This window comes from Microtus pennsylvanicus, chromosome X (assembly GCF_037038515.1).
Source record: "Microtus pennsylvanicus isolate mMicPen1 chromosome X, mMicPen1.hap1, whole genome shotgun sequence".
NCBI lineage: Eukaryota > Metazoa > Chordata > Mammalia > Rodentia > Cricetidae > Microtus > Microtus pennsylvanicus.
The window spans coordinates 18618296-18631834 of NC_134601.1; the positions used below are offsets into that span (position 1 = coordinate 18618296).

A 13539-nucleotide genomic window follows, 5' to 3' on the forward strand; every position below is an offset into this window, starting at 1 on the left:
AGAAAATTGCTTCCTTTGAAGCTGCCAGGGGGCCGGGAAGCCTGCCCCCTCCCTCCCAGCTGCCCTTCCTCCCTCCTTTTCTCCCTCTTAGCTCCACCAGCCCCCTCCCTCGTCTCCCTCTCCGCCCCTTCCCTGTTCGTCCCCTCCCTGTCGGCCCGCCCAGCCTTTAGCCTCCCTCCCACCGCCTCTGTCTCCCTCTCTCCACACGAACTGCCCAGGAGTGAGCAGCTGCTCCCGGTTGGCCCTGCCTGACGGACAGACACACCGACAGCCTGACATCTTAGCCCACCAACTAACCAGCCTGCACCTGGCTGCTTCCCCCTCCCCAGGTAGGGCCTGCTCAAGCCCCAAACTGACTCCACTCTCCCACAAAGACCCCAATCTGTCCTTGCTGTCTTCATTCCTGGCTATGCTGTCACCTCACTAACCCAGAGATGCCCCATAGCAGCCCTACTGCATCTGCTAGCTCAGTCTGGCATCTGCTGTCCCACTGTCTGTACCTCCACTGCTCCCTCCACACCCCAGGGCACCCAACTAAGGCTCCTGGTTTGTGTTCTTTCCTAGATACCTTGTGGCCCCTTTGGTCCTTATCCCATCTCTGCCTCTTCTCCCCACCCTCTTCCCTGAACTTTCTTCCCACTCTTCCTTTCCCTTTCCCCTCTGACCTTGCTTAGCTGATAAACTCATCCACGCTTTCCCTCTCTGCCTGGGGGGGGGGGGGTAGGGAGCTTCCCCTTGGCTGCTGCCCAGAATATCACTGAGGCAGAGCTGGGTGACTGGCATGCTGGCTCTACCCACAGCCCTAGCCCTTCATGGCAAGGCCCAGGCACACCCTCCATGCCAGCTAGCCTTGCTCTCCAAGCTCAGCCTTCCTTGGGGGCTTGGCACATGGCCAAGTCAGGGAGGATGGAGCCAATGAAAAACTCAGCACTGGCACAGTTTCCCCTTGGACTCCCAGGCACCCCTCAGGCACCTTGCCCTGATATTCCATACTCACCACAGACTAATGCCCTGCCTCCACCCTCTTCTGGGCAAGGGATGGCTCCACCAGAGTCTCAGTGATAGGGGTCCTGGGTTGCCTGCCTGGTTACCTCAGTTCTATCTGTTTCCAGAACCCTCTTGAGCTAAGATGCACAATGGGCAGAGAATGGTATAGATGTAGAAAATTGGGCAACTGTGCCATGATCCCAGGTACAAATATGGCTTAGGGCCCTGAGGAATCCCAAGAAAAGGAATCGAGAGAGGGAGAGAGAGAGAGAGAGAGAGAGAGAGAGAGAGAGAGAGAGAGAGTCATTTGGGAATTCACCAAGTCTAGTGAAGTTTGGGGGACTGGAGTGCCCTGTCACTACCCCAGGGGTGGGGTCAGGCTCCCATATGCCCAGAGTCAGAGGCACAGGACCCTGCAGGGAGGTGAGGCAGGCAGAGGAAATCTTCATTAAGTCAAGGACATAGCATCTGGGTGGCTCCAGTTTCCTCTTTAGTAGCTTCTGTCCAAGTTCCTTTGCCCTGCCAGCTTTTTGCCTTGTAATGACTGGGATTGAGACAAGCTGGAGATGCTTCTTCGATGCCAGCAAGGTTTCCAGGGACTGACATCTGGACTTGCCATCAGTTGCCTGTGCCACCCACACCCTAGGAGAACTTGTGGGTGGCAGAGGTACTTTGTGTGGAACATGGCTGTGTGTGACTGCTGTATGGTTGCTGAAGGCCAAAGTGGGTGAATCTTCAAAGGCAGGCGGTGCGGCTATACTGATGGGAGGATGGCGGTCTGCCTCTAAGCCACCAGGGCAAGGCAGCAGGAGGAGGCTCTGAGCCAGGGAGTGGACAGGGCTCCACAGCCAGCTGGCCACCTGGGTGTGGCAGCTGCGCCTCTCTGACCCACTCATACACTGGCCCACTTTCACTCCACAGGACTCCAATCCAGTGCTGCTTCTGCACCCTGCCCGGAACAGGGGTCAAGGTCCTACTGCATGCAACGCGAGTCTGGGACCAGCTAGTTTTAGGGGCCCAGAGGGGGTATGCCAGTCACTGACCATCATGTCAGATAAGTTGCTAGCGCTGGCTCAAATCTTTCTCCAGTCCCTCCCAAGCCCTAGGCTGCAGGAGGATTGGCAACATAGTGGGGTAGAAGGAGAAAGGACATTGTGGAGGTGAAAAGGAGCTTTCTTCAGCCACATTCTGTAGCCATCCCATGACAATGTGTGTATTCCTCCAGTCACAGTGTCAAGACCTCAGAGGAAGAATTTGTAATTAAGGGTATATTTGACAATTTGCACTAGGATCCCCTCTAGGTCACTCAATTCCTGTTACCCGGTGTTGAGGTGACGTGGGGACTCCATTTTAGTCTCCCTCTTGCCTGGGCTCTCTTATCATGATCTTTCTCCTGCTCTCCCTGGAGAAACGGAGTCCCATGAGTCTACCCAGAAGTCACTAGTCCTTAGACAGGATTCTCAGCATGCCTCCCCCATGAGGCAGCAATACTGAGAGCCCTTAATACTCCAACTACTGGAACTTCTCAGCTTCGTCAATCCCCCACAACACCCCCCTGACTCCCTCCACATCCACCATGACTCCCTCCGGCTCCTCCTCCTTTGTCCCTGATCTAAAATGCCATACTCATCTTCTAGTCTGGCCCCCACATGCCAATAGTCCAAGCAGCAGGCCCACCCCATTGTAAGGAGGCCAATTGGTTGTAGGGAGACACCCCAACACAGGACCTCCCTCATGCCAAGAAGTAGGGGAGCAGTGTGAATGAATGTTCCCGGATACCTAGTCATAAATAGACCAAAGATTTCAGGGCAGGTCCAATCCCCCTAAAAGGCAAACTAACCAGGGGACTCCTGCTCTGGCCCTGCCCACTGAATTCTGGGGCAATTGGCATTGTTTCTCACCCTTTCCTCACCCCCAGGAGACTCCCATTCCTTTGTGCTCAGGCACACTGGGATGGGGAAGGCCAGCAGCATCACATATTACACCTGGACCACCCACAGAGTCTTTTCTGCAAATCTCACAGAGTGGGGGTGTGGCTCACGGAAGAGAGAGTGTGGTTCACACTTGTCCCACCTAAGACCATCCTCCAGCCTTCCAGAAACAACAGATTCAGGCGTTTTCAGAGGGAGGCTGGGGTTTGCTGGGCCAAATCCTCTGGTTCTTGAGAGCCAGGCTTTGTCTTCTGCCCTCTTCCAGGCCATTAAGTCCCTTACCCCACTTTTATATCCCTCAGTCAAAGACGCCTCGGATAAATGGGGGCTCCAGGGGTGTTTCTTCACTCTAATTACCTTCTTCCCTGATTCCAAGTCCAGAAAGCCCCAGGTGTGGCCTTTCCATGGGCTTTAGTGGCTGAAAATCAAGAGGTCTTTCCCAACTGACTGCATAAGGCTGGGAACCTCAGGCAGAGCTCCTGGCAACCTGGTATTGGGGAGAGAGTTCAGAAACCCCAAGACATGAGAAGAAAGGGGACTTTCTGGGATCTGGAATGTGCTGCCTTGCTACTCTCTCCAGGAGCAGGGATCGGAATGGTCAGGTAGACAGACACAGTAACCTCTCAGCCTGACTCTTACCTCACTGTGAGGCTGTGGGAAAGAGTTTGGGACAAATTCTCTAAGCCTCACTTACTAGGTGCCTATCAAATGTTAAAAACATTCTGGTCACCAGGGGCTGGGTAGGTAAAGAAAGCACTTGAGTCTCCTCTTCCACCATTGAGAAGTGACGGCATCCTTCTCTCCTTTGAAAACTCTAGGAGCCCAGACTTTGTTACTAAATGGGAGAAGGTGGGTGGACACATGGGTCAGGTGCAAAGGGACCAGGAAATGTAGTACCTCCAACTGACCAGGGTCATCTGCCATCAGGCTCCTTTCCAGAAGTTTCTCAGTAGAGCATGAGCAAGCAATAGAAAGCTCTCCCTCAATGCACTCACCACCTCTCTATACATACTCCAGGGACTTCTGACTCCTGAATTCAGGTACAGCCCACCCCAAGTCTGTTGGAGAGCTGTATCTGGCTGCCCAGATACTCTGCCAGTACCAGGGCCACAGGTGGTAAGATGTGGCCCTGACCAGCTTGACTTGGACTCTGCTCACCTTAGGGCATACAGGAAAGAAAGCACACATCCCATCCCTCTGGTTGACACTTAAATGTTAGGCTGGAGCTAGGTGGCCTTAGAGGGCAGCAAGAAGCAGGTCAGGTGTCAGCTCACCTTTGATGATCAGAGGAAGGCAAAACAGTGCCTAGTGTCTCCTGTCTCTTACACATTTCCCCACCTGCACAGTCCCAGGAGCCCAGCAGAACTTAGTAGAAGGCAGCACCTTCCAGTTGACGTAGGGTTACTCAGCAGGGCCCAATCCCCCAGAAGGAGGCTGCTGAAACTGTACTTGGTGTCTGCTCCTTGGCAGCTGCCAGCCCCACATCTGCAGGCAAGCTCCCATAGCCTGCCAGACCTCAAGCCTTGCCCCTGCCGCCCTTGGCCTGGCCTGAATGCCTGGCACAGCCCTTCCATGTTCTCAGAGACTGCCAGCATGTCTTGCTTGGCTGTGGCCAGGAGCAATCCTGAGTGGGGAACTACACTGGCTTTCAGAGGGACAGACAAGGAGGGCCCTATTGGGGTGGCGACACAGGCTCCAGGAAGCCCGTCCCCTTCCCTTGTTCGCACTTGCCCTTGCCAAGCTCAGCTCACCATGATGATGACTTCTTTCCTTTGCTCTGATGAGCTAGCGCTCAGCTAGATCAGAGCTCACTTTGATGGAGCAGAAGCTCAGCCAAAGAGGCCCATGAAGGGAGACTGAGTCCTGGAAGCCCCCGTGGCAGAAGAAAGTGGGATTGGAGTAACTTTCTATAGGTTTTACAGAGTCTGCCCACAGAAGATCCCTTCCTGACTACAACTTTGCCTGCCTCCTCAGTGTATGGAGATGAAGGCTCAGTTTGAGGGAGCTGAGGAAGGGAGGCATGTGAGACTCTCTGCAGCACCCCACTGTCACCATAATCCCACTTAGTGATTTAGTGACTCTCCCACCCATCCTGGGTCTCTGCATTACCCATGTATAGGCCCAGTGTTTCCCAGAAGCTACCCTCATTCGTGGATGAAAAGCAGGACTGAAAGCTCAGACCCTAGAGTGACCAAAGCTGTACTCTCTGTTCAGGCTGAGTAAACAGGGGACTTGGGAGCAATCAGTTCTCTCATCCATAAAGTGGTACTATTGGCGGTGCAGACCTACCCTCTGTACTCTCTTAATTTAATGGATCCCCTTCTCTGGCTCTGTGTCTGGCACACCCCCTTCCCTGAAGAATATGGGAACTGAATCTAGTGTCAGTTTTTGAGTGAAAATGAGGGCTGTGCTAGGAAGCCTGCCTGGTACCCACCTCTTAAGCCTTGAGCCCTGAAAAAAAAAACAGCATCCTGCCTCTGTACGGTCCTTGAGCCTCCTACATCAGGATGAGCCTGGACTGGAACTCACAACAGCCTGGGATCCCCCTGTCTCATCTTCCTAGCCCTTTGTGGATCCCCACACCAATGCCCCTTCAAATCTAGTCATATAAACCCACCTAGGGTTCTGTAGCTCCTTTCTCTTGGTGGAGCCAGCTTTTAATCCGAACAGGCTGCAGTGCCTACAGAGGAACATTGCACCCTGAGTGTCTGTGAACCACACAAGGTGTCTCAGGAGATTCCTGCCTAGGGAAGGGGTGCCCTGTGGAGATCTCCAGGCCACTCTAGTTCCAAAGGACCTGGGTTTGTCCCAAAAAGATGGCGCTCTGTCCAACAGCATCCCCTATCTATGCCACCTCCCCTGATTCCTGGCCTGTACAGGAGGATTGTGGGTCCTGCAGCTCAGGTGGGTATAAATTCTAGCCTTGACTCATCTTTCTGCAGGATAGTTTTGGCAGAGGGGACAGGCAGGTGGGTGGGGCAGTGCCTCACTCCTTCCCTGCCATTCCATCTTGCTCTCTGGCCTCCCTTCTGCCTCTTTTGCCTGCTCTGGGCTGCTCTTGCTCCTCCTCCCAGCCCTTCTGGTCCATCTGCCCTGGACAAGATCCCCGCCCTGTTCTAGAGGCCATGGGCTGAAAGATGACAGATCTTTCTAGCTACTCTGGGGTCAAGACCTTCTGGGGAATCTCCTGTGTCTTTCTAGGCCAGGCTTGGATGGGCATCTTGAGGCTACTTGGGAGGAATGAGGGAAGACGGACACTCACCAAGCTGAGGACTTCTACAGATAAAAAGGAAACTGAGCTGAGCCTTTGCCTGTGGTCCCTACTTTGCTGTGTGATCTTTGGGTATCAGAAAGGCTGCTCTATTCTCTCCAGGAAGCAGCTCATCACTACTTATGAGGCCCTTCTGTATACTGGTATAAGTTAGGAACCTGGGCAAGCCATGAGAACCACCGGGGTTGGGTTTCTGTGTGTGGGGGTGTCTCCCTACTACACACACACACACACAAACCTGGGATTTTTCAAGCAATAACATAGGGTAAGATTTCTTCTGGGGCTGACATTCACTAGATGGGCAGTACTTGTGCATAACCAAAACGGGGTGTCCCAGCACCCCACCTCACTGCTGCTGAGGATTTCAAAATAGCAGGGAGTGCAGCCCCCTCATCAACTGGGCTCCTTCCACTTTTGCCTCCAGCAATTGAGATCAGAGGGGTTTAGTTAGCCCAGATGGAGCCCCAAATATCCCAGCTTTCCCACCAAAATGTGCCCCATACGAGGCCTCCTTGAGCTGGGGCTGCTCCAAGTCTTCAAGAGGCTGGGCTTCCTTTCCACACATGCACCAGGATAACCCCCAGACATCCAAGCCTGGGAGACTAGCAAGGCCAACATGGATCCCCTATTGAGAAAATGGGATGAACAGGCCAAAATACCCTGAACCCTTGCTATGGAGTTGGGCAAGGAGTGGTAAGTGAGGCAGGGGCTCAGCCTTGTCCTACAGACTAGGCCATGCTTGCGTAGTTAAATGCAGGAGGAAGAAACAGAAGATGTGGGTGCTGCAGGTTCAGGCAGCGCAGTCTCCACCCCCGCCCCACTGCCTCAGCCTGGGGGGCCTCTAGACAAGCCCAACCCTGCCCTGTTACTCTGGCAACAGCTTACCCTGATGCCAGGGCCATGGGCATAAAGAAAGCAGAGATAGACATGGGAGCCCCGAGTTCTGCAGACTGAGTCCTGGGAAATGAAAGGAAGGGAGCTGCCAAGTGCTGATCCCCTAATTCCCAGGACCTTTGCTTGGTGTTGCTACAGCATTAGAGAATCTCTCTGTCTCTGTCTCTGTCTCTCTCTGTGTGTGTCTCTCTCTCCCCTCCCCTCCCACCTCGTGTCTTGGCCTCTGAACCTTCTCAGAACAGCATGGGCACTGTGGAGAGGTTCAGACTGTGAAAGGATGACTCATTCATCGCCCACTTAAACTAAGAGCATCCAAATCTCCCAAGCTCACTCTCAGGAAAGATTGCGGGGGGGGGGGGCAAGAGCTGGGTTTCCTCTCAGCCTCCAGTTAGCCTCACTGACCTCTAGCCCTCGGGCAGTGAGGCAGGCTCTGGCTGACTCAATGGTGGTGGGGGCAACCTTGAGCTAAATGGGAAGACATTTCATTGCCCAATGAAACCAACTCATTCCAGCACTCCTACCTCAACTGGTGCTTCTTACCCATACCTCTTCCCTCTGCTGCCTCTTGTGAGGGATAGAGGAACACAGTGCCAACACGTGGCCCTTCTCACGTTTTTTGCTCCCAGGAACATTCACCATGAGTCCCCTGTGGCTACTCACCTTGCTGCTGGCCCTGAGCCAGGCCCTGCCCTTTGAGCAGAAGGGCTTCTGGGACTTCACCCTGGACGATGGACTGCTCATGATGAATGATGAGGAGGCTTCAGGCTCAGACACGACCTCAGGTGTCCCTGACCTGGACTCTGTCACACCTACCTTCAGTGCCATGTGTCCTTTCGGCTGCCACTGCCACCTGCGGGTTGTTCAGTGCTCCGACTTGGGTGAGTCACTAGGCAGTTTAAGGTGAGAGTGTCCAGAGAGGTACCGGCCCTGCCTGGGAGCCCCTCCTAAAGAGGACACATGGGCTGTCCTGTGAGATGGGTATAGGATGGTAGGGGTGGGGATGCTATGAGTCACCACAGGCTGAGGTATTGTGGTATGAGTGTTTGTGGGTGTCCAGTGTCTGGCATGTGAAAAGCAAGTAGAATGCAAGCTTGGAGCTGGCACCCATTAGCTCAGAGTCTCTGCATTTGTACTAGTGTCTCTGGGCGTACCCATATGCATGTATGTGCCCAGCAGCTGTGGGCACCTTTACACCAGCTGTGACAGCAGACAGGATGAGCCAGGCTTATGCTGGTGATGATGCTGGTCCCCAGGTCTGAAGACTGTGCCCAAGGAAATCTCACCTGACACCACACTGCTAGACCTGCAGAACAACGACATCTCTGAGCTCCGCAAGGATGACTTCAAAGGCCTTCAGCACCTCTATGTAAACTTCCTTTTGCCCCCTGTCCTTTCTGAGGAGCTGGGGAGAGTTTAATGTTTCTCTAGCTGGGAGGAGGGATGCTCAGAAATGGGACTTGGAAGAGGGACTGGGAACCAATGGAGCTGAGATAAGTCTGGCCCTGGCTGAGGTGGGAACACCCAAGACCATGGATTATGTGCACGGGCACAAGACAAAATTCCTCGGGTCAGTTCCCTTTTTGACTGAAAGCTTTGCATTTTACTGGCTCCCCTGAGCAACACAAAGAGAATAGATTCTGTTGTTGCTCTTGGAGAAACTGACTAGCAGACTGTGCTAGTCAGTAATGGCATTCCCAGGGCAGCTTGGAGCTAAACTTAACCTTAGTTCCTTGCCATGCACTCTGCTCACAAACACTGACTGACCTCCCAGAAACCAAACAGGTTCAGATGCCTCTCAAGTGCTATCAGTAGTTAAGTTCAGGAGGCAGAAGAGGGAAGGTGGTGTCAGGGGTTGGGATACTCACCTTGGTCCCCTGCCCTGCCTCAGGCCCTGGTCCTGGTAAACAATAAGATCTCCAAGATCCATGAGAAGGCCTTTAGCCCTTTGCGGAAACTGCAGAAACTCTACATCTCCAAGAACCACCTGGTGGAGATTCCTCCCAACCTGCCCAGCTCCCTGGTAGAGCTACGCATCCATGACAATCGTATCCGCAAAGTGCCCAAGGGCGTGTTCAGCGGGCTCCGGAACATGAACTGCATTGGTGAGAGTCGGGCATAAAGGAGCCGGGTAGAGGAGATCCCTTCCAGCCAGGGCAGTTGGGTCCTGGACTGTCCTGTACTAGTGGGAAAGCCCTGTATGCCTCAGAGTGTTCCAAAAGCTTGATTCAGGCCACAATGAAGGACACTGGGGTGGGTTTAAAGACTCAGGTAGAGAAAGAGTCTCAAAAGTAGTCTAAAAGAAGATTATTATGCTTCTTGACAAAAGCTCAGTTTGCATAATCATCGTGGGTAAAGGGATGGTATAGGACGCAGGAAGATCAGGCCAATAGAGAGAATGGAGAAGGGCAGCAGACCACCATAGCAGCAGAAATTGGAAGCCCTGACTTTCTGGAAGTTCTGACTTTTTCTCTGCCTCTCCTATCTAATACTTTCCTATGCCTATCTGATACTTTCCTATTGCTTCCCAACTCCCAGAGGCCAAGAACAGTGCCAGATCTTTGAACTAGTCATCTTGAACAGATGGAGTTTTCAGTTAGTTAGCAGGGCAAATTCTTAGACTGCTTTCTAGAGAAGGTAGGAAGAGTCAGCAACCAGCAGCTCCCCAGCCCAGAAAAGAATGGTGTGTGGGGTGCCACTGATTGGCTCCAGGCTGACAGGGCTTCTCTCCTAGAGATGGGTGGGAATCCCCTGGAGAACAGCGGCTTTGAACCAGGAGCCTTTGATGGCCTGAAGCTCAACTACCTGCGCATCTCAGAGGCCAAGCTCACTGGCATCCCCAAAGGTAGGAGAGTGTCAGTGCCCTACCTCCAGGAGCATTGAAGGGGGTTTGTCCAGTATACTGGATCAGGGCTGCCCTCCTGGAGCAGAGTGGGATTTCTTTCTACCTGCTCCAGACTCTGCACTTACCTGCCAGCATGCTCTCTTTTGAATAGATCTCCCTGAGACCCTGAATGAACTTCACCTGGACCACAACAAAATCCAGGCTATCGAGTTGGAGGACCTACTTCGCTACTCCAAGCTGTACAGGTGAGGCTGGGACAGTCCTTGGGGGCTGCAGGGCTCCATCAGTAAATGGGGCAATTCATAGGGTGGCACCCAAGTCCCTGTGCTCTATTCCAGCGTCCTCCTTCCCTCGAGCCTCTGATGACTTCTAATTTACTTCTCTTCAGGCTGGGCTTAGGCCACAACCAGATCCGAATGATTGAGAATGGGAGCCTGAGTTTTCTGCCCACCCTGCGGGAACTCCATTTGGACAACAATAAGCTGTCCCGGGTGCCTGCTGGCCTCCCAGACCTCAAACTCCTCCAGGTGAGAGCTGGCTCTCCTGGGCTGGGTGGGAGCATGACACCAGCCTCTGAATTGCCTGCCTCCCCTGACCCCATTTTTTAAGGGACCCAGGGTAGAGAGCATAAGAGGATCTAGATTGCTCCCTGGGTCCCAGGTCCTCATTCAGACCCCACTGGAGTGGTGCCCACTCTCTGTTTGCACTGAGGCAGTACTAACTCCCATCTGTGGGATCTCTTGGGAAGGGGAGCCTCCCTCTCTGACTTAGCTTTCAGCCACATAGACAAACTAGGTCTTTCCCAGCCCTGTTCTGGACCTCAATTTTATGCCAACTCCATTCATGATAGAAAGCACATTCATCCTCCCCTGGGGCAGCACATGCCAGGCTGAGAGCACCCTCTACTGGCCAGTGACCTTACTACACCAGTGAGCTCCTAACCAAAGCACCATATCTCCTACATAGATAACCTATCAGGATCACTGTTTGCTTCCTACAGCAGCCTCATTCTACCAAACATAGCCCCCACCCCACCCATCGTAACTCACCTCTCGCTATACACCTCACCTGAGCCCCTCATCCTGGCCTGGGTTCAATCATACGCTAGTACTCTAATGACAGCCAATTCCCACTAACACACTCGGGTCATTGTTCTCTTCTGAATTGGGTGAAGCATCACCAACTGGCCATCAAAGGGTGAGCATGAAATGACACTAGGAAGTGACCGATGGAGTTAAATATGGAGGCAGGCCCTAGCACTCTTACATCTGCCCTCCATCTTGCCTCCAGCCTATAACACCCACCCAGGCTGGGACAGAGTGGGAAGGGTGGTCTGTGGCCCTGGGCTCCGATGAAAATCCCCAGTCACATCCCCTCTGCCCCCAGGTGGTCTATCTGCACTCCAACAACATCACCAAGGTGGGCATCAACGACTTTTGCCCCATGGGCTTCGGAGTCAAGAGGGCCTACTATAACGGCATCAGTCTCTTCAACAACCCTGTGCCCTACTGGGAAGTGCAACCAGCCACCTTCCGCTGCGTCACTGACCGCCTGGCCATCCAGTTTGGAAATTATAAGAAGTAGAGGCAGTAGTAGCCACAATGGTAGCCTTGGTGAGAGTCTCTGAGGAACATAACCAGATAGATGTTCCACAGGGGAAGGGGAAGCAAAGAAGCAAAGCCCCTCACCACACACACACACACACACACACACACACACACACACACACCCCTTTGTTCCCCAACACTAACTCACTGCCCCAGCTCAGCCTCCCCCGGCTCCCAAGCCTGCATGTATGCACATGGCATGGCCCTCTCGCCCGTTCCCCTCAGCTTTTGAGATTTAACACTCACCTTCCATGTCCACTCAAAGACTCCCTATAAATCTTTCTTCTTGTCCATTCTGACACCCAGCTGCCGGTGGCAGGAGGAGCTAGCAAGTGTGGACACAGAACACTACCACAGCTACTGTTCTCTCTAGACATGTGTTCCTCTTCTTCCTCATCAATGTCTGTCTTGGACCCTACCTGCTGCCCTTGCCCTCTGGTGATCCCGAGTTTACAACCTGTCCATCCCAGGCATTACCTGGCTCTACTAACTCCCAGATCAGTCCTTCTCTCCAGCCCTGCCATGCTTCCTTTTAGGGTAGTAGATATCTCCCCTGCCATCTCTGGACCCCGTTCATATCTCTCTAGCTCTGTATCTCTTTGCCTAGGTCTCTGTCTGTCTCTCTTTTTCTGTCTCTGTCTCTCTCTCTCTTACACACACATACACACACACACACACACACACACACACACACACACACACACACTGACCATCCCCTAGGCTGCTTTCTGCTTCATAGGTCTCTGACCAGGCCTTGCACAAACAAATCTGTGGGCAACTATCTCCGTGATTGCCCTGCGCAGCACTTGACCCCCAGCCCTGGAGGAGGCTGGAAAGTAGAGGCCCAGAATCCTGTCCATATTGTCCAGGAAGGGGCCATACTCTGCTACCAAGATGAGGAGCAGGAAGCTTCATAGACCCTGAAGAGGCTCAGCAGGCCACCAGAGCCTCTAGAACCAGTTTGCATTGGCCCGTGCCTTCACCCCAAGATGGCTAGGTCCCTTCCCCTCACCCCTGGGTCCCTGCTGAGGTAGGGGCTGGTGAGCAGTTGCACCCAGTTGGAGGGCGTGCTGCTTCTGAGGTCGGTTGTCTTTCAATTAAAGAAACACTGTGCAATATGACTCGGTGCTACTTCTCTGGAACATCATTGGGCATCAAGAAGAGAACAGAGGTGAAACAAGGGACCTGCTCAGGCCACCTCCGAGGTTCTGCATTTCCACGCTCCCTTCCAGTCCTTGCCCTCAGAAGAAGGCCCTCCTTACCACAGGTCCAAAGATATAAAAGCACATACCAATTGACCAGACATAAGGCTGAGGTCTTGTCTGCTTTCCCGCTCCTTTCTTGGTCCTTCCATTGCTCCAGCTGTTCTTGATCTGAACCCAAAAAGCGGGCCACACCTGAGGTAATATCTGCCTTCCCGGTGTGGAGCATTTGTGAAGCACCTTCTGGCTATGGGATAACAAGCTAGGACCTACTCTCTTCAGAAGGGGAACTTCAATACTCCAGCAGATCCCTGTATGCCTGTCTAGATGGAATTAGGGGAACAGAGTAATTCCAGAGCCCTGTTGCAGTTTGAGTAGTGACTAGTACCTGTGCTAACACTAGGAAAGGGCAGAGGGGAGGAGCCCTTGGCATCAGGCAGTATACTGGTACAGCTACTTGGGCCAGTCTGGCTTGCCCTCCTATTCAGCACCCCACAGGTCCCTGAGAGCTGAGAACAGGCTATGATGGAGGCCCTAGTTTGGGTTCAGGAAGGCAAACCCACTGGGAATACAAGCTGCCCTGAAAAGAAACAGAAGCCCCTGAGAGCTGAAGGGAGCCCATGCTAAGCACAAGGCCTCCTGCTCAGGTCATGGGAACTGGAGCTTCCCTATGCAGTGACAGCCAGACAGCAAAAATAGAGCAGCCAAGGCCAGAGTGAGTGACAGACCAGAAGGGGTTCACCCAGAGGCACTGTCTGTGATTTCTCACACACAGCCATACTCTTATGCCTGGCCTGGCAACCAA

At 53.3% G+C, this 13539-nt stretch overlaps 1 protein-coding gene across 1 annotated transcript; it reads left to right on the forward strand.

Moving 5' to 3' along the window:
• The first annotated feature begins 209 nt into the window (after positions 1 to 209).
• Positions 210 to 12653, forward strand: Bgn (biglycan). The gene is made up of 8 exons (XM_075958340.1): positions 210 to 329; positions 7710 to 7961; positions 8337 to 8449; positions 8972 to 9185; positions 9815 to 9925; positions 10077 to 10170; positions 10314 to 10452; positions 11312 to 12653. Exons 2-8 carry the CDS (start codon positions 7721 to 7723, stop codon positions 11507 to 11509), a joined length of 1110 nt encoding a protein of 369 aa, XP_075814455.1. The 5' UTR covers positions 210 to 329; positions 7710 to 7720; the 3' UTR covers positions 11510 to 12653.
• The last annotated feature ends 886 nt before the right edge of the window (positions 12654 to 13539 follow it).